Genomic DNA, 27,771 nt, shown 5'->3' on the forward strand with positions numbered 1-27,771 from the left:
ACCCCAAACAAAACCCTCACTAAAAATAATTAGTCTTTATGTTACTTGTCTCTATTTATTGCTAAAGCTTGGGCCCAGGTGCCAGGCCAGGAGCCAGCCCCTCCTGCCCGCTCCACCGCCAGCTCGGGCCTTCCCAGGGCACCGGGCCCCGGGCTGGGCTCCTCCGGGGCGGAGGCGGCTGCGGTCCGCTGCCCTCCAGCGCGGTGCTCTGCGGGCCCGGGAAGTCCGGGCGGGTGCTTTCCCCTTCTAGAATGTGGCTGGTTCTCTCCCAGCCTTACAGCCCGGCGACCGGGGAAGGGTCCCGCCGATCCCAGTGCCGCATCCCGCCGATCCCACCGCCACATCCCGCCGATCCCAGTGCTGCATCCCGCCGATCCCACCGCCACATCCCGCCGATCCCACCGCCGCATCCCGCCGATCCCAGTGCCGCATCCCGCCGATCCCAGTGCCGCATCCCGCCGATCCCAGCGCCGCGTCCCGCCGCGCTTCCCGGGTGGCTGCCCCAGAGCACGGCGGCGGGGCTCCCTCCCTCACAGCCCACGGCTCGACGAGTAATGTTCCCGGACGCCTCTGGGTCCATAAACGGGGAGGGTTGATGTGCAAAAATAGGGTACAGAGCGCCTTTCCTCGGAGGGCTCTATGGCGGAGCTTATTTCTGAAAGTGAGACTGGGCTGTACGGAGCTGCTTGTCGCCGTGGCCGCCGGCACGGTGTCGCGGGATGCCACCACTTGCTGCCTCCCTACCTGCCCCGCTTCTCCATCCCACCACCCCCCGACACTCCCCATCGCGTCCCCTCTCGAAGCAGGGGACTCAATAAGCGTTCATATTACACTGACGCCAAATTTCTTGAACAGTATTTAAGTTTCTCTTCTGTGGCATTTTTAGAATTCGCCGCCCTACGGGGGTCACTCTCGTCCGAACACGTCGATACCGGTTTGGCTTAACACGCCTTTGGTCCGTGGCAGCGCTCGCATGTCCCCACGCCTGGCTTGAGGTGGGGAAGGACCCTCCTAACGCGGAGCACAGGCTCGGCGCTGGACAGCGGTTCCTGGAAGCCCGCAGCCCCAGCCCCGCAAGCCCAGCTGCCCATCCCGCCGGGCACACGCTCCCTCACCGGCGGGAGGGAGCACAGGGTCCCTCAAACGCACACACCCGCTCGCTCTGTGGGAGGGGGGGATAGAGGGAAACCAGTGTGAAGGGAAAGCCATGAGGCAGCGGGTGACGCAGCCTTGAGGGTCTCCTCGGCCGGAGACCCAGAGGTTTCTTTTTTAGGAGTTTACGGCAAGGACAGCGTGAAGTACGAAACAGCAGTTACAGGCGCCCATACTCAATAGTTATGCCAGTCTTGACTTCCTTCGTTCTTAGGGGTTTTTTTTGTGTTGGTGTTTTTCGGTTTTCTTTCTTTCTCTATCTCTCTTTTTCTCTCTTTCTCTCCTACTCCTTCCTCCGCATTCTCTTTCCTTCTCCCTCCTTTCCTTTCCTTTCCTTTCCTTTCCTTTCCTTTCCTTTCCTTTCCTTTCCTTTCCTTTCCTTTCCTTTCCTTTCCTTTCCTTTCCTTTCCTTTCCTTTCCTTTCCTTTCCTTTCCTTTCCTTTCCTTTCCTTTCCTTTCCTTTCCTTTCCTTTCCTTTCCTTTCCTTTCCTTTCCTTTCCTTTCCTTTCCTTTCCTTTCCTTTCCTTTCCTTTCCTTTCCTTTCCTTTCCTTTCTCCAAGCACATGTTTCTATGTATCAAACTGTGTAGTATCCTCTCCACCTCCCTTGGAAATAGCCGGAGACTTCGCTTCCAAACCCGCATGAGAAATGAATTTGTGCACACCAAACCGGAAACAGTGTAATTGATTTATTTCTAATAGAGGGGAGACCAACACTGTTTATCGCTCAGAAATTATTGCCTGTGTTCTTAATAGCTCTAATTTTCACTGTCCATTTGATGTGCTGCAGGTTTAATATAGAGCACTTACTAATCCAATTAAAAGTGCACCTGGCCTGGAAGAGCTCTGTAATTAGCAGGAGCGTTTTTAGCTATTTCCACTGGAAAACCGTGAAATCATCTCTGCTGGCCTAAAGGACTGTAATATGGGGGTGGGGGCGAGGAGGGGAGGGAGGAGCGGGGCCAGGCATTCGTGCCTAATCTTTTTGCCTTGAATTTTTCACAGTTCCCGTGCGGGAAGATGAGGCTGTTTCATCGCGGGGCACTCGGTGTCCGGTAGCGCAGGACGGCGAGGGCGAGACTAGGTGGGTTTCACACGGCTTTCCCCTGCCGTCCACGCGAGCCCGGCCCCGAGCCTGTCCTGGGGAAGGGCTCTGGGGCTGCAGGGGCGCGCTGGGGTGGCGGGGGCGGGCGCGGAACGGGGAACTGGAGCTGCGGGAGCCGCCAGCCGTGTCGGGGGAAGCGTCCAGACCCCTGCTCCAACCCCGACCCCCGGCTGGCTACAATCGCCGGGAGCAGCGGCGGCTCCGGAGCTCCCCGTTTGTGGCAGGGCCAACACGGGATGGGCCCCGGGCGTGACACCGGCTCCGCGCAGAAACACGCGGCACTCACACGAAAGCGCGTCGTTAAAGGAGGGGGGAAGCAGCTGAAAAACACTGCCCAGGCTGGCTCTCCTGCTGGGATGAGGGGCTCCGCTCCTCCTCCTCCACGGGTGAGGGGGTCGAGACAGTCCCAGTTCGCACTCCTCCTCTCTTGGACGAGGATTACTGCCCACAGCATCACAATGGCACCCGTCGCGATGGCTGGGAAGGGTTTCTGCTCCCATGCTCGGAGCCGCAGTGGTACCGGTGGGGACTGAGGTGGCCACGGGGATGCTGTTAGCGCCGGGTGCACTTCGTGCAGCTCTGCTCCCCGCCGCGGGGTTCCCAAGCGAGAATTAAACCCTAAGGAGTTTAATATCTCTTTTTAAATAACACTTCTACCGACTTCCTCCCTCCAGTAAAAGGCGCGTGGCGAGCGGCGCGGTGTGGTTTGTGGAACGACGGCTCGGGCCGCACGGCTCTGCCGCCCCGGCCCTGCCGGGCCGCGGGCCCGGGCGCTCCCCGGCTGCCGCAGGCGCTCCACGGCCCGGCTCGGCCCGGCTCTCACGGGAATGGCTTTCCATAGGGCTCGCTAACGGGTTTCCCAGAGCTCCGGCCAGCAGCGTGTTTGTAGAGCACAAACGCTTTGTGAAATACACGCTGACTTTCACTGAGTGTGAACTTTTCCTGCCAGACTCTTCCTTGGGGCGCGGGAGCGTGCCCGGGCAGCACCCGGTATTTGGATCTGTTTGTGTGCATTTGAAAGCGAGGGAAACCGCTCGGTTTGGTGGCCAGCGCGTGGGGCCGGAGAGAGAGGGACCACGGGACAGAGGCACCCAGGCGTGCAGTGGGTGCCGGTTCTTCTGCCGACCCCTCGCCCCCCACTGCGGAGCGGAGCCCGACGAAAACTCCGAGTTTCCCCGGGGGCCGCGCCGTGCTGCTGCCGGTCCCTCGACGGCCGGTTCGCTTATTATTAAGGCTCCGGATTTCTGCCTAAATAACGCGAACCCCCGCCCACCCTGGGGCCGGCCCCGGCCCCGCAACGATCGTCCTGCTCGTAAAGGGAACGCGGACTGGGAGCCCAGAAAACATTTTTCCCCTTCATTTCAAAGGAGGAAACCTGAGCGATTCTCATCCTTTTGATTGATTAAGGTCTTGAATAACTTGAAGCTCGGGAGTGACAGTTCCTGAATAGACGATTGCAAATAAAGAGCCCTGTGGAAAGCCGGGCTGGCACTTCGGAGTGTAAAGGAGGCGAGTTTGCTGGCACTTACCAAGTTATAAATAAAAGGCCGTGCACAATGGTACCTTCTCTAAGGACAGACAGTCTTTACAACACTCCTGGCGTCATATCCTGCTGTGGGCACTCCAGCTCCGAGGCAGACTTTACCTCTTTTATTTTTCCAGCAGTTTAGTTTGAATACTACAATAAATTCCTGGGAACAAACGCTTGTTAGTAAGACTTTAACATGCACCGCCTCGCACTCATACACATATAAACGCTCACGCACACGCGTGAAACGCAGGGACACCCTTGTCCCATCGGTTTTAAAAGCAGACATCCCCACGGAGATCTCATTGGCAGCTCTTGCTCTCAAAACCGTGAGCACTGTTTGTTCCAGAGATGTTTCTTCTGTACGCAGAGAGATATCAGCTCAAAGTAAATAAGTAAAAGGAAAGAATGAAGGAAGAAGCATTTTTTCTTAAAATGAAAAAGGTTGTTGCCCCCACCCCTCCGCTGGTGCTCGGGGAGCAGAGCCAGGAAAAAAAAAAACCGCTTCGTGGAAGCCAGGCGGGGGCTGTCCCGCATAGTCCCGCAGTGACATGGGGTCCTAAGGGGCGCGATGTCCAGGCCGGCCCGGCTGGTGCTTCTCTCCCGGGGCTGGGGCGGCCGTCGGGGTGCCGAGTAGATCGCCATCGCCGGCCGCCCTCTGCTTGCGGGGAAAGTGTCTGGCTTTGCGGCTCTGCCCGCGGGGTCAGCGCGGGGCCGTGCCGTGTCCTGCCGTGCGGTGCCGAGCCGTGCGGTGCCGAGCCGTGCGGTGCCGAGCCGTGCGGTGCCGGTCCGGTCGCGCCGCCGTCGCGCCGGCCGGGGCGATGCGCGGGAGCCGCCCGCTCGCCCAATCAGCGGGGGCGGCGCGGCCGGGCCGGACGGCGGTGGCCAATCGCGGCGGCGCCGCCGCCGAGCCGCGCCGGGCACGGAGCCGATAAATGCTCCCGGCCCCGCGGCCGCCGCTCCCCGCCGCACCGGGGACACCGCCGCCCCCCGCCCGCCCGCCCTCCCCGCGCTCAGCCGCGCCGCCCGGCGGGGCTCCGGCCCGGCCCCTGCCCTCCCGGTGCGGGGCAGCGCGGGTCACTGACAAAGGGGCAGCGGCGGAGCTGCCTCCTCCCCGCCCCTCGGCGGCATCCCCCACCCCCTCCGGGACCGCTTCTGATTCGGCGGGGCCCGCTGACAGCGCGGGTCTCCCCTAGATCAGCCCTCACCTGGATATAACCCTGCCGGCCGCTGCCGCTGCGATGACAACTCTGGCCGGAGCTGTCCCCAGGATGATGCGCCCCGGGGCCGGGCAGAACTATCCCCGCAGCGGGTTTCCGCTAGAAGGTAAGGCCGCGCCTATGCTGCTCCCGGTCGGGAAAGGGATAATCATTCCGTGTCGGGACGCCGGAACAAAGCGGCCCCCCGGGCGCACGGAGTCCTCCAGGACAGCCAGCCGGCTTCCCCCCTGGGTTGTCAGAGCAGGGTTTGTCCCAGGACGGGCACGGCTCGGGCGGCTCCGCACCCTGCGAACGGCCCGTCCCGCGAACAGGAGGAGCCGAGCGGGAGGTCGGCAGCGCAGCCGGCCCCGGTTCTCTTAGTGGAGTGAAGGGTAGTAATATGGGGAGCCCAAAGTTGGGGATAAAGTTAGGAAAAAAAATCAATTCGACCAAAAGCAATGCGAATCGAAAGGAAGTTTAGAACCGTGGGTCGGCACCGAGCCGCTGCGAGTGGCCGCTCTTCATCAAGGTAGAGGCGGTGCGTGGGCCCCGCAGTGCTGGGGACTAACCAGGCCCGTGCCCGAGGGAGGACGGGCGGCTGCCGCGGCTCCCACCGCCGCTCCCGGGGCGGCCGAGCCGGGCCAGCCCCTGCGCCGCCGGGGACACTGCGGCCTTCCCGCACCGCTTTCCCGTTCTCCGCCGGAGCCAGGCGGGCTCTGAAAGCCGGCTCCGGCTGAGTGCAACAGGTGAAGCCATGGCCGCCTCCCTCCCCTGCCCGCCGGGCCGGCGGCGGGGTCTCCGCGGGAGCTGCGGGCCCCGGGCGCGCGGCGGGGCGGGCGGGGGTGAGTTGCTTTATAGAAAAGAAACGATAAAAAAACAGTAACAACAACAACAACAACAAAAAAACACGCAGCAGGATCCGAAGGAGACGTTAACGCCATTTACCCCCCTGCCTCCCTTCCCTCCTTTTCTAGTCTCTACCCCTCTAGGCCAGGGCAGAGTCAATCAGCTCGGAGGAGTGTTTATCAATGGCAGGCCTTTACCCAACCATATCCGGCACAAGATAGTGGAGATGGCCCACCATGGCATAAGGCCCTGTGTCATCTCCCGCCAGCTGCGAGTGTCCCACGGCTGCGTCTCCAAAATTCTCTGCAGGTACCAGGAGACGGGCTCCATCCGGCCGGGGGCCATCGGCGGCAGCAAGCCCAAGGTGAGCCTCTCTCGCCCGCCAGGAACCGGGCAAATCCCGGTCGCGGTGGCGGGGAGCGAGTTCCGCCCAGGCTGGTCGGCACCGGGGTTAACAGTGGGGACGGCAACCAGGAGGGCCGGGGGGACCGTGCGAGACCGGGGGTAAACGCAGACATTTATGGGACACAGCACCCCCGCCGTGTCCAAGCCTGTTGCTCTCCAACTTCCCGAGGTTTTAGAAAATATTGTTAGAGTTCTTGGCGATAATATACTTTTAATGCTATTAAAAAAAAAAAAAAAAAAGTCCCGAACGAAAATAGGACGAAAGGGGCTTTTTTTTTTTCTGAGCGCTTGGCTTCCCAGAGCCCTGCGTGCCCCACGCTCATTTTTCCCGCAGGAGCGCAGGCGGGCTCGGGGCTGCGGGACGGACCGGGGCGCGATCGGTGTGGTGGTGGAGCTGACCCAGCACGGCTGGATCGGGCCCTCCCCGCTTTCGTTGAAAACGCAACAAAACAACCTGTATTTCTGTCGGTCTCTTTACCGCTCCTTCTCCTGCTCTGTTTACTTTCTCTCTCTGCTCTAGAGCTGCGAGTATTTATAGCTACGCCACCAAAAAGTTTGCGCTAACAATAACGGAGACGAAATTTTTCCCTAGATTAGGCTTCTCCTTCTCTAGCTTTTCTTTCCCACTAAAGTAAAGTAAAGACTTGAATTTTTATTGGAAGTTGTTGCTAGATTCCCCCCCGCTCCGTCCTTCTTTGATTCTTCTAAAGTAGCGAAGCAATGCCCGAACTTTTCCTTTCCGTGTTAGGAGTAGAGGTAATTTTTTATAAGCGTGCTGCTCAAACGTAAGGCTATTGCCAGCCGAGAGATCGTTCTTTTGTTTGGTTTTTAGATTTATTTTAAAATCACGAGGCTACCGAAGAAAAATGCCGGTACTCGAACTTCTCCGCGTTTTTATTACGCTGGGTTTTTTTCGGAGCTGCAAACTTTGTTCAGCCGAAACTTTACTGACCTGGAGCTTCGTTGCCCGGAGTCCTCCGCTGGTCGTGACCTGGTGTTTTCTCGGCCGCACGGCAGCCGGTGCTGCCTATTTCGGGGTTTTCCATGCCGAAGGCTCTGTCCCACCTTCCCGGTAACCTCGGAGGATTTTCTGGGACGTTTCGTTTAACGCGGAATGTGTTCGTTTTATGCAGCCCGTTATTACCTCTGTGTCCCCTCTTACTTTACCCTGCCCGCTTGCGGGTGTTTTGTACCGGCGTTTCTACGCGGGGCCGGTGTCGGCTCTCGCTGACGACGGCGCGGGCGGCTCCGACCGCCCCGGGGCTCTGGCGGCGGCAGCCCCGGCTCCCCCGGCCCTACAGACTGTGCCCGCTCGCCTTGTCTTTACTGAAGCAGGTGACGACGCCGGATGTTGAGAAGAAAATAGAGGAATACAAGCGGGAAAACGCGGGCATGTTCAGCTGGGAGATCCGGGACAAGCTGCTGAAGGACGGGGTGTGTGACCGCAACTCGGTGCCGTCAGGTACGGAGCGGGGGCTTCGGAGTGTCCTGGAGGGTTGGGGGCGGCCCGGGGAGGTCAGCGCGGTAGCCGGGTGAGCCCCGTCCCCTCGGGATCGGAGCCCCGGGTCGGAGCGGTGCCCACGGAGCGGCCGCCGCTAGCACGCGGTGGTTTCCTCCCGGGAGGATTCCTGCTCTCGGCAGGGTGTTTTCAATTAAATCGCAACTGCATCCCCCTCCCCTCCTCCTCCCGACGCTTCCCCGCCGTCCCCTCCGGGCTTCTGCCGCAGGAGGGCTCGGAGCTTGCCGGAGATGAGGAGCTGGGAAGCAGGAGATGGGGAGCAGCTCCCTGCGCCGGCGGGTTGTTTGCGGGATGGGGCAGGAGGCAAGTGCAGCCGGAGCAGTATTTGTGAGGGGTCTGAGGGTCTTTATCACCCGCCATGCGGACTCGGGGGAAAGAAAGATTCTCGGCAGCCGCTGTGCCCGTGCTGGAGTCCGGTGCGGGACGGTGCTCCGTGAAACCCCCGCGGGGACGGGAGTGGGCAGCTGCCGTCCCTAAGTCCCGACTGGCAGTGGCCGAGGGACACAGGCCGGTGGCACTGATGGGGGACTCGGCTTCCCGGGCTGGCCCGAGAGCCACAGGGGGCTGCTGGGGACGAGCCGGTCACAGCTCTGCACTCTCCCCCGAAGTGAGCTCCATCAGCCGCATCCTGCGGAGCAAGTTTGGGAAAGGCGAGGAAGAGGAGGCTGAGCTGGAAAGAAAAGAGGTGGAGGAAGGCGACAAGAAGGCCAAGCACAGCATTGATGGCATCCTCAGCGAAAGAGGTAAAGTCCTGCTTGCCCCTGCTCTCCGTGGAGCCCGGTGACGGCCCGGTGCCAGTCCCAGGTGCTGGTGGCTCTCACTCCCCGTCCCCCAGAGGTTGTCCTGGGGCCAGCGCAGCGGGACGTGTAGGGCGAGTGAGCCCTGCCAGCCTGGCTGCCACATCCCATCGTATCCCACTCCCCCGGCGGAGCCACCCTGCAGTGTGCAGGAATGGCGCGGAGGTTGGAACAAAGATGGGAGTCACTGCTAGCTTGGCTTTCAATACCCAGGGAGCAGGGAGGGTTGGGGCCACCACAGAGCCCCTCACCGCAGCCGTGCAGGGGCTCCTTTCCCAAGCCAAGAGAGAGGCTGCAGCTGCAGAGAAGGGGCAGTTGTAGCAAAAGCCTGCGGAGTCTCAAGTCTCTGCAGTCTGAACAAGGCAGGGAGACACATGTTTTGTTTTTTCTGCTCTTAAAACTGCTGGGAAGAGTATGTGCTGGTGTTTGGCCCGGGACTGCGACGAGGTTGCAACCTGAACAAGGCGGAGGTGAAGGGCTGCTGCGGGGAGACAGCTGCTGCTCCCGTTGAAGCCATGCCTGGCTCCCGGCCGGGCCAGGGTGCAGGGGCAGGCAAGGGCCCGGCCCGGCCGCCTGTGTGTGGAAGTCGCTGCCCAGCACATGCACAGGCACTGGAGAAGGCGAGACAAAAGTACCAAATGAGCTGGTCAAACATTTGTACAACTTTTCCAGCTTTTACAAAGAAGGCCTTCTATACACAATCTACACTTGGAGATGAACTTGGAAAACAAAGAGGGGGGAGTCCATTGAAACTCACACTTTGGCTTTGCACAGACAAAGCTTCAGCTAGCAGCAGCTTGATGTGAACAAAAGAAGGCAACCTTTTTATAATTCAAGGAGAAAAGAAGAGAAAACAGCCCCACAAAAGGCTGAGAAAAGACATTATGGGCTTGCAATGAGGGATGAATTATTCAATGAGCCCCTAATAGCTGATGCTCCACGCAGTTTTATGGACTCTAACGTGGAAAAAAATAGCTGTTTTTAGAGAGAAAATGTTTATAGCATTTCTAGGCATCAAGTGATGCTGATGCCGTGCAAGGACGACAGAAATCCATTCTTTGACAGTAGGACATGTCCTTGTTTTATTAGAACAAACCCCTAAACCCTCCCAAAACTTAGTTTTCAACTGTTATTAAAACTTTCAGGGAATCCTCATCTTCTGCGTGTTTGTGTTTGCAAGGAGGTGTGTAATACAGACATGTAGAAGATGCTAACAAAATTAGAGATTTTAAGGCCAGAAGGCACAATTTGATTGCCTGGTCTAGTTGCCCCATATGACGGGTCCAGAGTTCCCTCCAGCATCTCCTTCAACAGAGGATTTTTCCAAGAGGGATGTGCACCAAGGGAAGAATAGCTACATTCAGTGTCCTAGTTGTTAAATAACTAGCTTTGCTGCCTTCTTCAATTTCTTGACAGAGATTAGAAACAGGAGATAGTAAGGCTTGATAATATCACTGCTTTATGGAATGAAGAGTGGTTAGTAGCAACAGCAAGAGAACAAATACTCTTATCAATATAACCCATCCTTCTGTTTCTCTTTGAAACAGTCTTCCTGTTCTTTGACTGTCTGCCCTTTAAAGTGGGGCTCCTGATTTATTATAAATCACTGTCTGGGTGCATGGCTGCCTTCCACCAGCCCAGGGGAGCTCCAGAACTCTTTCAGGAAAGCCACTGGGGCTGGTGATGTCTTGCTGCGAGAGTGGCTCGTTCATGCCTCCCACCACAGTCGTAGGAGGAGGCTTCGATGTACCCTCTCTCACTTTCTGTGGATGTGAATTTCTAACTTTATTTGTTTTGAGTTCAATCAGTAGCAATTTTCCCCTTGATTACATGGGGTAGTGTAGCCCTCTCCTGCCCTAGGCATGCAGGTTTTTGCTGCGTGAATGTGACCGGACAGTTCCGTGGAAACGGCAGCTTTGGTAATCCCATCTGTTCTGTGACAGTGGCTGGGAAGGCTTGGCAGTGTGAGGGAGGGTGTGCTCTTCCCCACAGCAACGCCTGCTCCCCCTCCCTGACTAGCAAGCTGTTGCTTAATCTCATTACTGGAGTGGCTGGGATGCTGCAGTGCGAGTGCGCTGCTGCTCCAGAAAACATTTGTTGCCCTACTCGTGTCCTGCACGGAGTGTGATACTATAGCCACAGCACACCAGTGAGACCATTACAAGAAAAGAATAACCATAAAAGAAACCCACCACTACTTTCTGTATCTGACCAACAAAAAAAAGTTCTGCTTCAACTCCATTGCCAGCAGAGGAGCTTTGATTTCACTCCATCTATAAAAACAATCCTGTTCTGTTACTAAAATAACTGGCAGCGCTCCTAAGGATTTTGATGCTGCAGGATCATATTTGCCAGCACCCACCAGCTTGGCTACAAGGCCTGCTGTGGCAGAGGGTGCCTGCTGGCAATGCATCTCAGATGCCCTCTCTGACACTCGGGTTGCTTGCGGAATGTCCAAAGGGTATCCATGTGCTGTGCAGCAAAACCCTCGGGTGCCAGCTCAGCCCTGAGTGCTCTATGTAACAGAGGGGAAAAAAGTGTGGGGTTTTGTGCAATATGAGGAGTTTTTGTTGCTCTGTTCTTGGGGGCTTGAGGTATCCTGGAGCTTGGGTGCCAGGGAAGGCTGTGGGATAGGTCAGAAAGTGACTCCTGAGGCTGTTCACGACGGCTTTTCTGCTCGGGAGCACACATTAGTGCTGGACTTTTGCTGGCGCTGCCTGAAATCTCCTCCTCGCCATGGGCCTTTGGGTGGCTCAAGGAGTGGCATTTTTTCCAAGAACAAGGACAAGAGTTGTCATTTTAATGGTAGCTAATTCAAAATTAGTAGGGAGTATTTACAGCAGAGTGGGATTAGAGAGAATGGAAACATGATATTTTAAAAAAATGTGTGATAGAAACAGCGAATCATTGGGATCTCTCCCGCCACATATATGGGTGTAGGGAAACTTTTGTATGGCTGGTGTGATTCTGTTTCAGCCTCTCTTCTCGGACACTTACACGTGATTCTCACACCGTTTACAGATGCCACATGCACAGCCCTGTACGTGCTGTATTTCAGTGTTTCTGCCAGCGTCACCCTCAGTTCTGATTCTGGGTATATATTTAAAGAAAACTGGATTGTTTAGAGTGTGTATCAGGAGGCTGATAGCTCTATAACAGCATATCTCTATTTCTGCACGCATGATAATTTTTTTCTTAAAGGCACAAGCCATAAATAAAGAACACAAGAAAGTTTTGTGCCTTTATGTGGCACATCAGGGCTTATTTTTAGCATAACCACTACAGAAAAGGGACTTGCTTGTACCTTTAGTGGGAGTTATGTGCGGCATGGTTTGCTGACTAATCCGATAACTCCCCCTTCATAAAATAGCTGTTGTTTTCTGGCAGGAACCAGTGGCTTTCAGCACTGCAATGATGGGGCAGAGCTGGTCCCCGGGCCGCTGCGAGCGGGCTGGGGAGGGGGCTGGGGCTGAGGCCGGGACCCCCCTCCCGGCCTCAAAGGGGGCCTCTGTTCCCAGCCAGCGGAATTGGCCCTCGGGCCCTGTCCTGGCGGATCCTCCCCCAGTCATGCGCACCCGTCCAAAAAGGGCCCTACTCATCCCAAGCCTCTACCCTTGGCTGTACTGAGAGCAATTCAGGCTACAGCAGACTAAATTGCCTCCTTTATTTTCTTCTTACTTTCATCTTGGACCAAACCCTTCCCCCTTTCCCTCCCCTTCCTCTTTTCTTTTTTTTTCTGTGTGCCTGAGGCTCACATTAATACAATTTCGGCACCACCCCTATTTTAGTGTGTGTATGTGGGGAGTTTGAGGGGGTAGGAAAAAAAAGGACCTTAGCACAAAAGCCCCGCTCAGCAGCTTGAAAGTTCAAGCTGCTGCTGCCTCTCTAGCTGTGTGATGCTTTTCCTGTTTGTGAGTTTTGGGAAACATTTTTGCTTTGTACTGTAATAGAATTAGAGGACAGATGCTGACTGTAAATGGGACACGCGACTACCAGCCCCTAGCTTAAATATTTAGATGCAATGTTACAATTACTGACTTGATGCAGGAGGCTTTGAAGTGGTGGCACATGATCTAAAGGGTAGCTCGAGCTAGATGGGCTGGCAGATGTTTTGATTACGGTTGGTCAGTATCATGCAGCCAGTTATTTTTAGATTGCTAAACTAATAAAGACACTTTATTAAGGGTGAAGATTAAAATGGGGGCACCAGATACCAGTTTGAGTCATTCATTTCTACATAGTAGACTGTTGGATTAGTGGCTGGAGCATGGGATGAGTCAGATGCTGAGTTAGAATTTGGTTGCAGGGGTTGGCCTGGTTTTGCTCCAGTGTCCTGTCCCAAGGTGCAGTGGTAGGAGGACTTAGGTGCTGTGTGAAATGCTGTTGTGGGCTGAGAAGCACAGTTTGTTCCCCTGCTCAGTGCTCATGGTAAAGATTCACTTATTGAGTGAGGTGTAATGGCTATGGCTGCAGGCAGTTATCTCCTTGAGCCTGACATTTTGTGCAGTACTCGATATATTTGGTCACTAGCAGGTCTAAGAAATCAACTCCTGTCACTTGAACAGTGTCATTTCTGGGGCTCTCAGAGCTGACAGGAAAATAGTACTTAATTGAGAAAAATTCCCTAGTGAGTCCAGAATTTGGTTCAAAGGAGACAGTGCCAACTATATTTTCCGTCTTTTTCCCCTTCTCTTTCCTCCATATCTTGGTAGTGAGAGTTCAGGCAGAAAAGCCGGGTATTGCACAGGTGCAAATCGGTGCAGGTGATTCCATGCTAACCCAGCACAGCTTTGTTTCTTCTGCCTGACCCATCATCACTGTGGGGCTCTGGGCCAGGCTTCTTCTTCCAAATAAATATTCTGAAATAATAATAATAGTAATAATAATAACTAATGACCTCAGCAATTAATGACCTCACCATCAAGTGAGAGTGTGATGTCCCAGCATGCTGAGCATTTTTAGAAAGGTGCTAAATGTTTGATTTCAGGGTGACTTCAAAGTGGAGTTTGCTTTTCCAGGGCTGCCGAGGGCAGCCCATTCCCTCCTGTCTTGAAGTGTGGGATTTTGAGGAGAGTGCTAATTGTCAGACTAACTGCAGGCTAATCGTCTGACAAAAGCACCAGTAATATTTCCAGCTGTGGGAAGAAAGGGTGCTAATCTAGAAGCGACTCTCTGAAGTAATATATATACACATCATATCCTTGGCTTGAAATCATGATTTTATTAGTGGCTTTGAATGTTTTGCCATCTTAGGGACGCTTTCTTCAACTTAAGAGTCAGCGCCTGTTCAAGCAGAATTGCTGTGGGCATCCTTTCCAGTTTTTCTAATTGCATCTATCTAGAACAAAGCTGAATGTTATTTCAGCAAATGTCAGGATTGCTTCACACAAAGCAGTCGATTAGCTTGAATTTGTACCCAAGTTAGCACCTTATTTGGTTGCTTTGAAAATCTTCATCTATTAGACTAAAAGGGTGTCATTCCAGAAAGGCAGAAACAATTGGTTGACTTCGGTGTGGCTAGGACTTCTTCTGAGAAAGTGCTTTATGTATTTGGCATTCCAGATTCTCCTATGATTGCAGGATCTGTGATGTCAGTAGGAATTTACCATAATAGACATCAGGCTTTTCTTGGAACTAGCTCTGTAATGTTCTGAGGAACTGCAGCTCCTGGGGAAATCCTCAGGTTTGGGATGTAAGAGGGGTTTACTCGATTTCTCTTCAGTCCTGCAGATGCAGCAACGGCGACGGTCCCGAGGAGTCCCACTCAAAGAGCCTATTCATGTGTGTAACGCTGCTCACGTGGGCTGGGGCAGGCAGGAATGGGGCCCAAATTTGTTCTATTCTGTTAGTAAAGAGTACCCACAAGTCACAGGAGTGTGACTTTAATCCCGCGTGAAACTCTGGCAAAACTCTCACTGAGGGCAAGGGTATTGGTGTCTCAGTTTACACAGAGGTAGCAGTGGAATCAGAAGACAGACAGAGGTTTTAATTAGATAAAAAGCTAATTAGCAATTAATGCTGTAAGTAAAAGCTAATACTGATAACATTCTTAAAACAAATAATTTCCCGTGACTGAGTTTGAATAGTGATTCTCTGTTATATCATACAAATACAACACTTTTATCTAACACTTATTTGGGGAACGTTTAGTTTGGTTTGGGTTTACTTATTGATAAGGGTTGGAACAGGGTTTAGGAGAGGGAAGCCAATAAAGCTGATAGTGATAAATTATCATGAGTCCCCAGAGCTGTGTAATAAAACTGCATTGGGAAATGAAGCAGAACTACAAAGTGGTCTCTGGTTAATTTAAGAAGAAATTGAGTGAAACACAAAGCAATAAATCAGAGCAAGCCAGTCAATGTGAATTTCTCCATGTAAATGTCATTTTAAATCCTATGTAGCAAACATATGTGGCCAGAGAAAGAACAAAATATAGAAATAAAAATGCAGGATACTTCCAAGTGGTCCCTGAACGCTGAGCTTTCTGGCTAATAAAAATGATGTACAGTAATGTAATTCACCGCAAGACCTTGTTTAGCCTAGTGTGAATGTGGCATTTTACTTTACTTGCCCTGGAGTACTCCTGCCCCATGCTGTTAAACTAATTCAGTTTAAATCACTCTGCCTAGAAAAAAGTGAAGTGTAATGAAATTAAAACTCACTGAGGACACATTAGAGTTAAAGTGTGTCATGTGCTGAGATTATTTAGTTAGGGGAGTTTGATGTAATTGTTGACAGGTCATTTATTCATCCTAGTAAATAAAGATTCACGAACTATTAAGAATGTGCATATATAACTAGTAAGACAGTAAAAGGCAATTAAGCAGTCAGTTTAATGTCTTATCTTGCTGGTTGCCCTACAGTTGTTTTACAACTAGGAATTAAAATTTGAAAAGAAAGTTTTCAGTGTCCCTGGCCAAATATTGATTAAGTAGTTGTTTGCTGATGCCATTGTGGCACATAAAAAGGCCAGTGGTTCTGCCCCTTGTTGTTCATCTTCCATTGTTGCTGATTCTTAACCTCGGAGATCAAAGGAGGATCATTTCAGTTTATCTGTCTTGGAAAATCCTTCTTTCCTCCTAAACCCGTATGGATTAATGGCCAAATTGTCTTTAATGAGATGTGAAATTTGAATGGAATCCTTATTTTGCATGGTCTGTTGGATGTATACACTGTATTCTCTTACATTTTTGCGGTTTTTTTTTTCTTTAGCATTACTGGATTTGATTTTATTTTAATCACTTTATTTTTAGTATACAGCACATTGAAATGTTACTATTGTAGCAGGTAAAATACAATGTACTTAACTGAATTTTACTAAAACCATTTTTATTGCATGTAATCTTTTTGATGAGTGTAGCCTAAAGGGGAAAAAAAAGTTGTCTTCGTATACCAAATCACATAGGAGAAAAATAGTCCAGGGCTGCCAATAAAAGAAAGGGAGCTTGAGAAAACAGCCCATTCTCCAGACTGAGCTCTCAGAATATAGGGGACACAAACGAGTTGCAACATTTGTTTGGTCATTTTCTTCAGTTTGGATTTTATGGCCCCTACTTGCCTCAGCTAGAATGGTTGTGCTGTCCCTTCTCCCAAAAAAAAGGGAAGTTGGACTGACGAGGCTGCGCAGAAAAACAAGCAAGAGCCCTTGAGAACAATCAGTTCTTTATTCCATAGCAGAAAGCTATATTTATTTCAGAGATAGCAAAATGTGTCCCACCACATCCTCAGTAGAAGAGGCTGTGCAATCTGGGTGTGCTTTCTTGTTATTATGATACGAGTTTTCATCCGAACTGTGAGGTATGGGAGTGTTAGACCCAGGTCCCACTGCATCCACCAGACACAGAAATTTAGCTTCACAAACAGCAGTAAGAAGCCTGGTGAAACCAGAAAGCCTCTCCTGGTGTTGCATTAATTTTTAGGTGAGTGGGTAGATCTCTGCTGTTGTGAAAAACAGCAAAGTAAAGGATAAGAGAAAAATTTTATATATTTTTTTCCTTATTCCTTTTCTTAAATACACTCTGCTTCCATTCTGTCTGGTTATTGCTGACTAAAATATCAGTCCATGCATGCTTTGCAAGTACTCAGCTACTTTAGAAGACATTTTGTCCCAGAGTAAGAGCTAACACTCTTTGAAAGCATTTTAGATACAAATTTCCTCAAAGTCCATGAACTCAACTTTTTTGTTTCCATAGAGAGCTGTGGTGAACACAGCAAAATCCATGCTACCTTTTGATTTTTTTAAACAGATATTTTCCTGGTTGTAGACTTTCTGCCAAACATGATCAACGTTTATATCATGCACAAGCCCATATAAGGACTAGTCTTAAGGATTTTTATATTTATGATATGCCTCATGTTGGATGTCTGATTTAAAAATGACTATGTAGTAATTTCTTTATCAGATATATTGTCACATAGATGGCTGTGGTTTGAATAGTATGAGGAATAAACTGTCTGTGGCTGACAATTCTGCAAGTAGACAGCTTATTCAGCCCCTGTCAAATCTTATTCACCTTACTTAAATGAGCAGGACTGTTCAAGCCAATATAATTGGAATCTCTTCCACGTACTAGCTGGAAAAGCAATAGCAACCACAGCTCTTTTGGCAAAATTATTCTACACTTTGTTAAAAATGTAACCCACCTACCCCCTGCCAGGCAGTAGCACCAACCATACTTGGTGTAACCAAATTGTTTTTCATCTCTATTTTTAACTGTCCTAGGGAGGATGGAGATGAGTACGGACAGGCTTTATAGAAACCTGGCTAGCAGAGTAGCAGGGAATGTTTCCACAGAAAATCCGTTTTTATTGAAGATGGTGTGGCAGGACTTCCTTTTCATTTTGACCTAAGGGCTGGCTGTTTGATCTGCTGTGAAGTGCTGAAGGGTCAGAGTGTGAGGTGGGGGAATCTGTGCCCCAGTAAATACTCTGACACCTACTCAGCCTCTCCTGTCAGGCTGAGTGCTGGGAAAAAACTTGCACAGAACTAGCTGGAAGTCAGGACTCAGCTGGTTTCACGAACAGCAAAATAAGTTCTTTTCAGAAGGAAGGTGTTTTAAAAGAAAAACAGGAAGTGGAAATTATTCAGCTAAAGAAAATGGGAAGCAAAATACACTGTTTCACAATGAAATCCTGAAAAGTACAGATTTTGAAAAAACAAAAAATATCTGGAATTCCATTTACCAAGGAATAAATCAAGTAATTCCACTGCAGATGGTGAACAGTTGCTGTTGTGTGAGTGAATGCTGAATTAAATTATCGGTATTTGCATAGAAGAGATACTTTCAAAAAACTACTAGCTAAGGAGTGATACTTTAAGTGAGCAGTCATCAAATCTTTATGGTGTAGTGTTATAGATGGAGGTTACAATTTTTTTCTGTAGAATTTTAACACGTGGTGCAGAGAAAGGCATCGTGTATACCTCCCTTGCTGCGTGTGGTGGCTATTCCCTGGATGGTATATGACTTCACTGTGCTCTTTGTCTGTGGAACTGGAAAATAATAGAAGAAAACATTCAGGAATCTATTTAGAAGATTATACAATAGATGTCACAGTTAGGAAAAAGCCCTGTGGGTTCATCCCTGCTTTAGCACAGTTGATTTGATCTACTCTTAAATCAACAGGCTCAAGCAAAAATGCTCGAATATTTGGCAGCTACACAGAAAACCACACAAACCCCTGTTGCTTTAGTACCCACAACTTGTTTTCCAACAAATACAGTGTTGTCTTTTGAAAACCCCTTAAAACTAACTGCTTGTCCACCTCCTCTGAGCAGCACTGGGACTGGCGTGAGCTGCATGCTGTGTGCACTGGGGCAGGGGCTGAAGCAGCCAGAAGCATTGCAGGGTCTCAGGGTACTCACATGTCCTGGTGAAGATGCAAAATGGCTGCATACAGCAGACACATTTTCAGTCTTTTTGTTATTTCCATCTTTATGCTTTAAAAGTTTCTTGGGACCAAATGGTATTGGCATTTACATGAGAACAGTCCTGTACTCTCAGCAGAGCTGTGCAGGTTACTTAGCATTGAATCTGCATGAAAGTTTAATCACATTCCAGATCTGAGGGAACACCTTCACTTTCTCAGACTTAGCAAGACCTTATAGTGCTAAACATCAATTTTTGCTGCTAAAGAAGAGACCTGACATAGCCAGTAAGTGCAGTTAAAATGCTGCAAGCAGAGCAAATTAAAAAAAGCTGATTTAGAGAATGGCACTTAATTTTTCTAACGTATGATTTAGCAGAAAAAAGCAAAAACCTCCCCCCGGCTGTCTGCTGTAAGGAGCTCTGTAACCAATCTGCTCCATCAATCCTGGCAGGGTGGGAGGCAGTGCTGCTCCCTCTGATTTCTGGGTCCTCCCTGCCTGAAGGGTATCAGGAGGGGAGGCACACTGTATCCCCATATACAACATTCCTGTCCTTGGTCCTAATTGACACAGCACATGACATTTTTGGAAGGACACTATGTAATTTGAATGGTTGTCAAACCTTATACTATGATGGGTGTAAAGAGGGTTTGTCCCCAGACTGTAAGAGGTCACTTAGCCAAGGAAGAACTTAAATCAGAATTTAATGTTACTGTGCTTCTCCTGTATTGGCAGTTGAAAAGATGGAGTGATGGTTGATGACATAAATATTTCTGTCAATCTGACATCAGAAACAGACTTTTCAGTCCTGGAAGAGTAAATCACAGACAGAAAGTGAGTATTAAAAAAATTGTAACTATAGCTAGTATCTGAATCCTGGTAATGATAGTTATAAATAAAAATTAAAACACCCTAAAAAAGTGTTATGAGGGGAAAAAATATCCTCCAGGTGATGCAAAAGTGTAGGAGGGACTCACCTGTTCCTATTCTTGAGTGCTACCATGCAGAAAAGTGACCACTCTATTAAAGAAACAGGCCAGCTGGGTAGCACAGGGAGGGCCTGTGGAGCAGTGGGGTTCCAGGATGGCAAAGGGGGAGCCCCTTTGGATGCATCTCTGCGTTGCTCCTCCTGTTTTAGCCTCGGGGTTTTTGTGGAGTGCCGTGCCCTTAGGGTGCCTTGGGCCCCTTTTCAGGGCCAGATCCTTTGCTTGAAAGACCCATTGTGCTTCTGTGAGCTCGAGCCTGAAGCAGTGAGCACAGTCCTTGCGACTGAGGCTGGGTGCAGGGCTGGCTCCCAGCCCAGGTGGGAGCTGGGGCTACCCTGTTTCCAGCCCAGGCAGCTCCTCACTCTGCCCTTTTCTTCTGTGAGGCTTGCAAGTGATTTCTTTAGATTTTTTGTGAGCTTTAAAGCTTCCACAGGACCGTTGTGTTCCCGAGGTGCAGACAGGGGGTCACAGGGGTGCTTTGTAGGTGGTGCTTTGCCCTTGGTGACATTCCAGCTGTTGGAGTGGATGCCTCAGGTCGCTGTGATTTGGGCTGAAGGGCTTTCTCCCACCCTTACACAGCTGGTGCTGGTTTCCTGCTGTGGAAAAGGGGATGCCCAGCCCATCTTTCCATAGGCTTTGACTTTCTTCCTACTGGGCTGTGGTGTGTTCTGTGCCTTTGAATTGGGCTAAGGGATCTTTTTTAATACTCATTTTGAATAGGAAGGAGTGATCTTGGTGACTGATGTGTTTATAAGTAAGTGATACCCCTATACAAACAAACAAGAAAAAAGTGGTTATGGCAAAATTGGTGCTGGAAGAGTTGGCTTTAGTTTGAAGGGGAACTGATTGGAGTTGGTACAATTTGCTCTGTGTAGTGACTTTCTTCACGGCTTGTGCCTGGAGCCAGCTGAGATAGGACTGCTTGCTCCTCCTTCCCTCTTACTGGTCTCTTCCTTCTCTGTGGTTAAATTTTCTCCTTGTATCTTCTGTGGTGGTTTTTTCTTTTTGTGGATTTTTTTTTGTGTTTTGGTTTGCTTGTTTTTCTTTTTTTTTTTTTTTTTAAAGACATGGGACCAATGATATTTTCCTCCCTCAATGGTATTTCCAAATGTCTGGTGTCCAGGAATCAAAAGTGTTCCATAGGTTCAGCTGTCATCGTTCATCTGCTGAAACTGCAAATCCAGATGGAATGATACTTTAGAATGAATGCTTGTGGCTAGATAGGATTGCAGCCTGTCCTTGAAAAAGAGTAGCTGGGCTTTCAACTTTGGGGTTTGCAGAGCTCGGGAACACCAGGGGTTGTTTGTAGAGGGGACAGTGGTACCCTCTGGTCCAGTGGCCCATGGTATGGACCTCTTAACTCACCAGATGCAGCAAGCCCTGGCACAGAGCAGCAGGGGTGTGCTTTGGTGAAGTGGTAAAGACTCTGCACCTTTATTTTTAGTAGTTTTATTACTATTTTTTAAAGCTAAAGCAGATCAGTAGCTAGTGTGGTCTGGGATTAAGTCCAAGAATCTAGAGATGTTACCTCAATTTACACTGAGGCTCTGAGCCACCACGTATTTACTGGAGTACAGCAGGAATTGATACATACTTTTTGCTGGTTTTGCTGAGTCTCCCATGAATATCCTGCAATTCTCTCAAATATGTGGTGTGAAAAATCTATTCAATAATATGTATGTATAATCATTGGTTCTAAGAAAGTATTCAATGCTTGAAATTTATGTGGTTGTGACTGGGCACCGAGGTCTTGCACTGGTTTTTCTTCTACAGCTGCTCTTGCATTCACTAAAAATGTGTATTTCCTGGATAACTGTTAAAATTTTTTTCTTCTTTTTAAATTGCATTTGTTTTTTACCGTTGTACTTGTTAAAGCAGAAACACGTACCGAGCAGAAAAAGGAGACAGAAATCATGCTTTAAGCATTCTTTTGTTGTACATTGCAGTACTTATAGTTTAAAACTGTAGCTTTCCATCCTTATGCAAGAGAATGCATTTCTCAGTGGTGGGATTTTGTGTTAAACAGGCTGACTAGAGATGAACTACTTGGGTTTGATTTTAAAGTTGTATTACATGAAATCTGTAATTTATTTTATAAGCAGTATTCTTAACAAAGATAAATAGTTCCCAACGTGGACATGAAGTTATGAACCAAAAAACCAGGGAGCTAGTTGCAATTGATAGAGTGGCTTAAACTTGTCAACAGGTCTTAAAAAAAGAAAAGTTTTTAGATTTAAAACTGCAGTACAACTTGCAGTAAAGCAAGATTTGATTTCTAGAGTTGGTAAAACAAATATTTTTTACTGATTTCTAAAATTTTAAGGAAAATTGTATTGTTACAGTCTATTTCTTAAACAGTAAAATTATAGGTCGGTTTTGTGTGTTTTTATTCTTTCTTAGCATCACTAATTCCTCTAATTAATAGTGTCAAGCATGTGAGATTGCTCATAAATCTGAAAAAAGGCCTATTGAATTTAATAGCAAGACTTGCATTGTCTTTAATGAAATTTGGCCAGACCCTAAACAGAAAGGTTTTTTTCCCCGTCTCTCTTTGTTTTTTCTTTCCCCCCCTCCCTCTCCTTTCCTTGAGGCAGAAGAAGTTTTGAGTTTTTCTGAGAAAACTGAGGAATTCTAGCATTCCTGGGCATGAGAGGAGAATACTGATTAGAATCAGGCAGAGAGCAAGCAGGTGCTGAGCATGTTCATTGCTTAACCCCCTGCCCTGCTCCTGCATCCCTGCCTGACCCAGCGCTCAGACCCTGCAAATAGCAGCAAGCTGCCAGATGTTGGAGATGTTTTCAGTAGGGTGATTATTCACCAGGTCTCAGTCTAAAACCAAGGAGTTCCTACAATGGCTGTATTTCATGTCTAAAGCTGGGCTGGGTAAGCCATTGGAGAGCTGAGGAAAAATACTGTATTTCTGGGAACGAGAGCTGGCTGTTCTGTTGCTGGCTGCTCCGTGGCATCTCTTTGCAAAAAAGCTAAGCAGAGTAGATTGTCTGAGGGGGAGAAAGCTGTCTATTTTTTTTTTTTTTTTTTAATGAACAGAAAAAGATTTTATGGGTTAGAAACAGTGCACCCTAAAGAGAGGTGTGTTTAAAAGTTAAGACTCGAAAGCTTTTGTCTGGAGAATAATACGCTTGGAGTAAAGAGCTACACAATGGAAGTCTTTTCTTCCAGTTATGTATGGACGAGCATCAGTCAGCCAAGGAAGAACTTCAAAGGCCAATGTGAACACTTGCTAGGCTCTTTCTTTCCTGACAGGTTCTTCTTGAGGTAAGATGGGGAGAGCTGTTTGTGCTGGGAGCTGTTTGTGCTGGGAGCTGGAGCTCTCCTCCTGTAGCAGGGGAGGTAATAAATCATGTGCAAACTGAGGTACCCAGCCTCAGCTATCTCTGTCTCCAGATTTGTCTTTTTGGAAGTTACTAAACCATCCCATTTCATGAGTCTTTTATTGCTTATTCATAAAGAGGTCTCAAATTCCACTTCTGCCTTGCTGGAAAAGCACCATGCCAGATGGAGGGGGAAGATGATCCATTTCTCTGCCTCCAAAAAATACTCATTATTCATACACTGTAATTTGCCTTTAAGGTGGAAAAACAGCCCCAATGTGTTTTAATATGAGCGGTCCAAGTGTATAACTGCTGTGCATTTAAAACAGCAACCGAACTTCATATATGGAGAGTGTCAGCGTTGGTAAAGGAGATGCTTCTCTAATATAGGAAAGAGAAACTGCAAATAGCATCCAGAGAAATCTCTTCAACTTGACCTAATAATTTCATTTTATGAATTTTAAAATACTTAATTTTGGTTGGAAATTTATTTATGTTAAATACTGCAGTCTAGATTAATTTATCTCATTTTAAAATGGGTTTAAGGAGCAGTTTTAGTGTTACCTGTGAGGCTGTGCTCTGAAGGCATTACTTTAGAGGTCTGTGTGTGTTACATCAGTCTTTGTTAAAGGCAGAGACACAACAGAGAAACCAGAGGATGTCTGATGGAGAAAGCAGCTCTTTTGAGTTCCCAGGAGCACAGAGCAGAGCAGTCTGTACTGCAAGCCCAAACAGGGCTGATGCTCCTGCTGATGCACACAGGGCTATTCACTTTCTGGGGGATGGGGTAGGGAAGGCCAGGCCTCTTCTGTAACAAGAGAAACCCTGCAGCATCTTGTCTCTAATATTTGAGAAATGCTTGCACAGGTGAGTGGGTAACCCCTCTGCCAGCCCGTGGCCATGAGCATTGTGTGAGCATCTGTGGGTGCCACTTATGCTGCACAGAGCCAGGGGCCAAACAAAGCTGTGGGAGCAGAGTGCTGGGTGCTCTTTCTCAGGAAATTTGTAGCAGTTTTTCTGAGGTGCAGGGAAGAGCCATGTAGGATGTTCTCAAAATATTTGTGGTGCAAGCCTGGATTTGGGACTTCACTGCTGCAAAGACGAGGCTGTGGGATTTTTGTGTGTTTTCTCTGTGTTCCTATCCTGATCATCCAGCTCTGCCAGACTTAACATTTGAGTCTCTTTCCATGACAGCCCTCATTCATTTAGCTATGCATTAGGCAGGGAAGAAGAACCAGTAATTATGAGCAAGCTGGCAATACTGTGTTCCAGTAACTGTTTCATGGTGTGTTTGAGTTGATGGCTGTGTCTTCCTTTGAAAAGACTGGAGTCTGTGAAGGAAGGCAAGGGCCTCCCGTGAAATGGAAAAGGTAAACTCCCTCCCTCCAAATTACCACAATTTCAAAATAAAAAGGCTCTCAGGCAAAGATATGGGAATGGGAATAACAGTTCTTTACTAGGAAAAAAAAAAAAAACCTAAATTAAAAAAAATGTAATTAGTACAAACAAAACTACTGATAGAGTCGGAAACCTGACACCCTGAGGAGTCAGGGTGTTGGTGATAGTCCAGTTAAATGGTGGCTGCTCCTCCTGCTCCTGGAGTGGCAGATGAAATGCTGCTGAAGCGATGGTCCAGTAGAAGGGTGTAGTTTTCTCTGAAGGTCTGGTGATAGAGTAGATGGGCCTGGTCTTCCTCTGGGAATCCAGTGAAGAGGCTGAGCTGCTGTCTCTAGAAATGCTGATTTTATGCAGGTAGGGATGCTTGGCTCCTCCCTCTGGGTGGAGCATCTCACAATGGGATGATGTAACTTCATCAGTCATGCAGTGAGCCATTCAATGGCACATTAACAGAAGATATCTCCCTGGAGGGAGACATTGTTGTTGGAAGAGATAAGAAAACTGCCCAGCAGAAGATACCTGCCCCACCTCTGACAGATGGCAAATAGAATATATGCTTATCTTACAAGCCAAGACAGGCTGCAAGAATGGAAAATAAGTCTTTGGGATGATGTGGAAGATCTCTGTTTGCATGCTCTGTCTCTTGGCTCGAGCCTGCCCTACGTGTTCAGGCACCCTTGGCTTCAGTCAGGCTGTTTGAAAGAAATGGGGTTTCTCTGAAGGTTAGGTTCAAAATAAATGATTTGCCCACAGCAGCAGCAGTTGTGATATTCTCCAGGAGAATATTATCTAGGATTGCATGACTTATCTAGATAGAGTCTATGAGCTCCTTTGAAGCTATCACTGGAAGGTGGCAGAAAAGCCAGATTAGTGTTGGCTGGCTTAAATTTTCTGTATAAGTGTTTGCACACATACTGAGGAAAAATTCTTTAAGTGAAAAAAAGATGAATTCCCACTGCATTAATGATTTCAGGTGAGTTCATCTTCACTGCTGAGAAAGTTTCATTTAGCAAAGCAAAGGGGTGTTTCACACAAAGAAGACACGCACTTGTGGAAAATGGTCATTTGAAACAATGTACTTTGTAGTAAATTTCAAATGTGCAATCCTGCAACAGATCTTTTTTTTTTTTTTTTTTTTTACTTTCAGCATAGCCCAATGCCACCTAACTCACTGAAAATCAAGTATATGAACATTCACTTACACTGAATTTTATCTTTCATTTCAGAAAAAGGGTGAAAGAATAAATAAGATTTAGAGCTGAAAACAGGACAATAGAATTGAATTTGGTAGAGTGTTGTCAGCAGGATTTTAATTTTTCAAAAGTAAGGGAAAGAGGAGCATTTTGGATTTTTGTCATGTTGTGGGCTGACAGTCTTAGACCATTAGTGGAAATCAGGTTATAGTCCTTGTTTTGCATCAGCTGTACACAGCTTAAAATGTATTTGGGAAATGAAAGACTTTGGTTCCTGCTTTCCTGGAACAATTTTAGACTCTTGTAATATGAATAGAATGTCTTTGACTATGATAATGTTTCTGTAGTCTCATCTCCAAAGTGCTTGTTTTTATAAAATAATAAATGTCCTTTGACTTCCCTGCTGGAAAAATTCTAGATAAATTCAGGGTGTTATTTTTACCCTATTCCTTTTCCAAATTTAAAGCAGTCTCTGTTTCCTAAAGATTGAGATGGGGAAAGTTAAGGACCAGCAGTGATTCTTATTTTGCTGCCACTTTTGATCAGATGTTCATCAGTCATGGAGTGCCATGGGCTCTGGTAGAATGAGTCTTTACAGATATCAAAATAGAATGCAAACTTGAAAATTTGTCTGACAAGTTTCTGTTACACAAATATTCAGGAGACATTTGGGCATTTATCTGTCTCTGTCCTTGATTGCATGGGGAGAACTCAGCATCAGCTTCAGACCATGTAGATTCAGCCATTATCTCCCTTTTCCTGTATATTTCTGTAGTTGCTGTGTATCCCTGATTAAAATTTTAGTAAAAGAACAATTTTTAATCTCCTGTTGTTTATTTTGATGAGTTACAAAGAGCAAACCAACATAATCTGAGATACTGTCTTAATGACTCTTGTGGAACAAGTAATAGTGGACTGAAGAATTACAAATTTGTACTTTCAGGTAGATTTTCCAATAACCTGTCAGGAAATAGTGCTACAGTATAGAATATGTTTTTCGATCAGATCCTGGACTTGGCATCAAATCAGAGTGGTTCCTTTGAAGTTGAAGTTCCTTGATTTCCAGGAATATAAGAGATCTCAACCTGGCTAATGGAACATGTTGTAGTTTGAATAACTGAGGACTCTTTCCTGAGCAAGGGCATATAGAATGTACAGCCAGACATTGGATTATTTGTGTTGTAAGGTTAAATAATTTTTCTAATTTTTCTTTGGGCATAATAGTTGCTCTTTATAGAGAATCTCTTTCTATTTAGTAATATAAAACAAGTTATGGAATCAACAATACTGTATTTTGGGTAAAATTTGAAAGATTTCTGGTCCCTTTTAATGCAGCTTCTGTAATAAGGTGGTAAAGCACACTTCAGTGTAATGCATATGCCTATTGATGTCAGTCTCCTGAATGTATTGTTAAGGAATATTGCAGATTTTGAGGAATAATGCTTCATAACTTCTGCTTGTTCTATGTGTGTGTCACATTTCACACACATTCTGCAGATACACATAAACTATGGAGCTGGGATAGAGCTACGTCTGGCCAGGCACATTGTTTGTGCAGCTAGAAGAAATTCATGTACTTGGTACAAAAGATGAGTTTGTAACTTCTTAAGCAAAGCTGTACCTCTTTTTATTAGTAAAAGAATGCAAATGGAGGATTTTATGCATATTAAGAAACATTTATTTTACTGCTCAGAGGGCTTGCTGTCAGCACCCATTAAAGTCTCCAAATTAAAAAAAAATAAAACAGAGCAACAAACAACCCCCTCCAACCCTCGAATTTCAAACAAAACCAATCCTATGAATATGCTCTGTGTGTAGATAATTTAGGAAAGTAGGTTATATCCTCAAGACATTCCTCTGGCACCCCTCCATGTGAACACTGCTAATATCCTTTGAGTTACTTTGTGCTATTGTCTTTCTAAATACTATTTGGAGGTTGTGCTGCTCTGGAGATCTCAGTACTGTTTTTTCTGCTGGGAAGATACGAATCCATTGAACGTAAAACCCTGTCAAATCATGACAATTATGGCAACATTTTGTTCTAAAAAAAAAAACAAAAGGAAGAATTCAGGCTACATAAAATCACTCTTTTCAACATTTGGCAGAACTAAATATTTTTGTTCGTTAATTTTTAAATTTTGTTTGTAATTTAAAAATGTTTATTCTTAGAAAATGAAGATTAAAGATCTTATTCTATTTTAATCTAAAGATTATTATTCTGTTTTGAGACAAAATGAATGCATTTAAAAATAATTTTCCTCTGCAGTTTTCTACTGTTGAGACATATTCAAACTTCTCTTAACCAGAAGGAAAACAAATGCTGAGATACTCAAATTCTTTGGGGACGGTTTCTTACTCCACAAAGTGTCCTTTAGAGGGCTGACTGAGAAGAAATGTCAGAAACAATCTTTTCACTTTTCTTTGCCCCAGCACGCAGACTGTGGCTC

At 47.8% G+C, this 27,771-nt stretch overlaps 1 protein-coding gene across 7 annotated transcripts in view; it reads left to right on the plus strand.

Moving 5' to 3' along the window:
• Positions 1–2,163: 2,163 nt before the first annotated feature.
• Positions 2,164–27,771, plus strand: part of PAX3 (paired box 3) — a 78,575-nt gene continuing 52,967 nt past the window's right edge. Inside the window, exons 1-5 of one of the 7 annotated variants that reach the window (XM_053986063.1) lie at positions 2,164–2,235; positions 4,981–5,110; positions 5,958–6,193; positions 7,567–7,696; positions 8,362–8,496. In XM_053986063.1, coding sequence (XP_053842038.1) covers positions 5,026–5,110; positions 5,958–6,193; positions 7,567–7,696; positions 8,362–8,496 — 586 coding nt within the window. In that variant the 5' untranslated portion in view covers positions 2,164–2,235; positions 4,981–5,025. Of the gene's footprint in view, positions 2,236–4,843; positions 5,111–5,957; positions 6,194–7,566; positions 7,697–8,361; positions 8,497–20,276; positions 20,354–27,771 lie in introns of those variants that run through there. The other 6 variants (XM_053986068.1, XM_053986067.1, XM_053986065.1 and 3 more) reach the window with 6 other exon arrangements.

Source organism: Vidua macroura, chromosome 10, assembly GCF_024509145.1.
Source record: "Vidua macroura isolate BioBank_ID:100142 chromosome 10, ASM2450914v1, whole genome shotgun sequence".
Taxonomy (NCBI): Eukaryota; Metazoa; Chordata; class Aves; order Passeriformes; family Viduidae; genus Vidua; species Vidua macroura.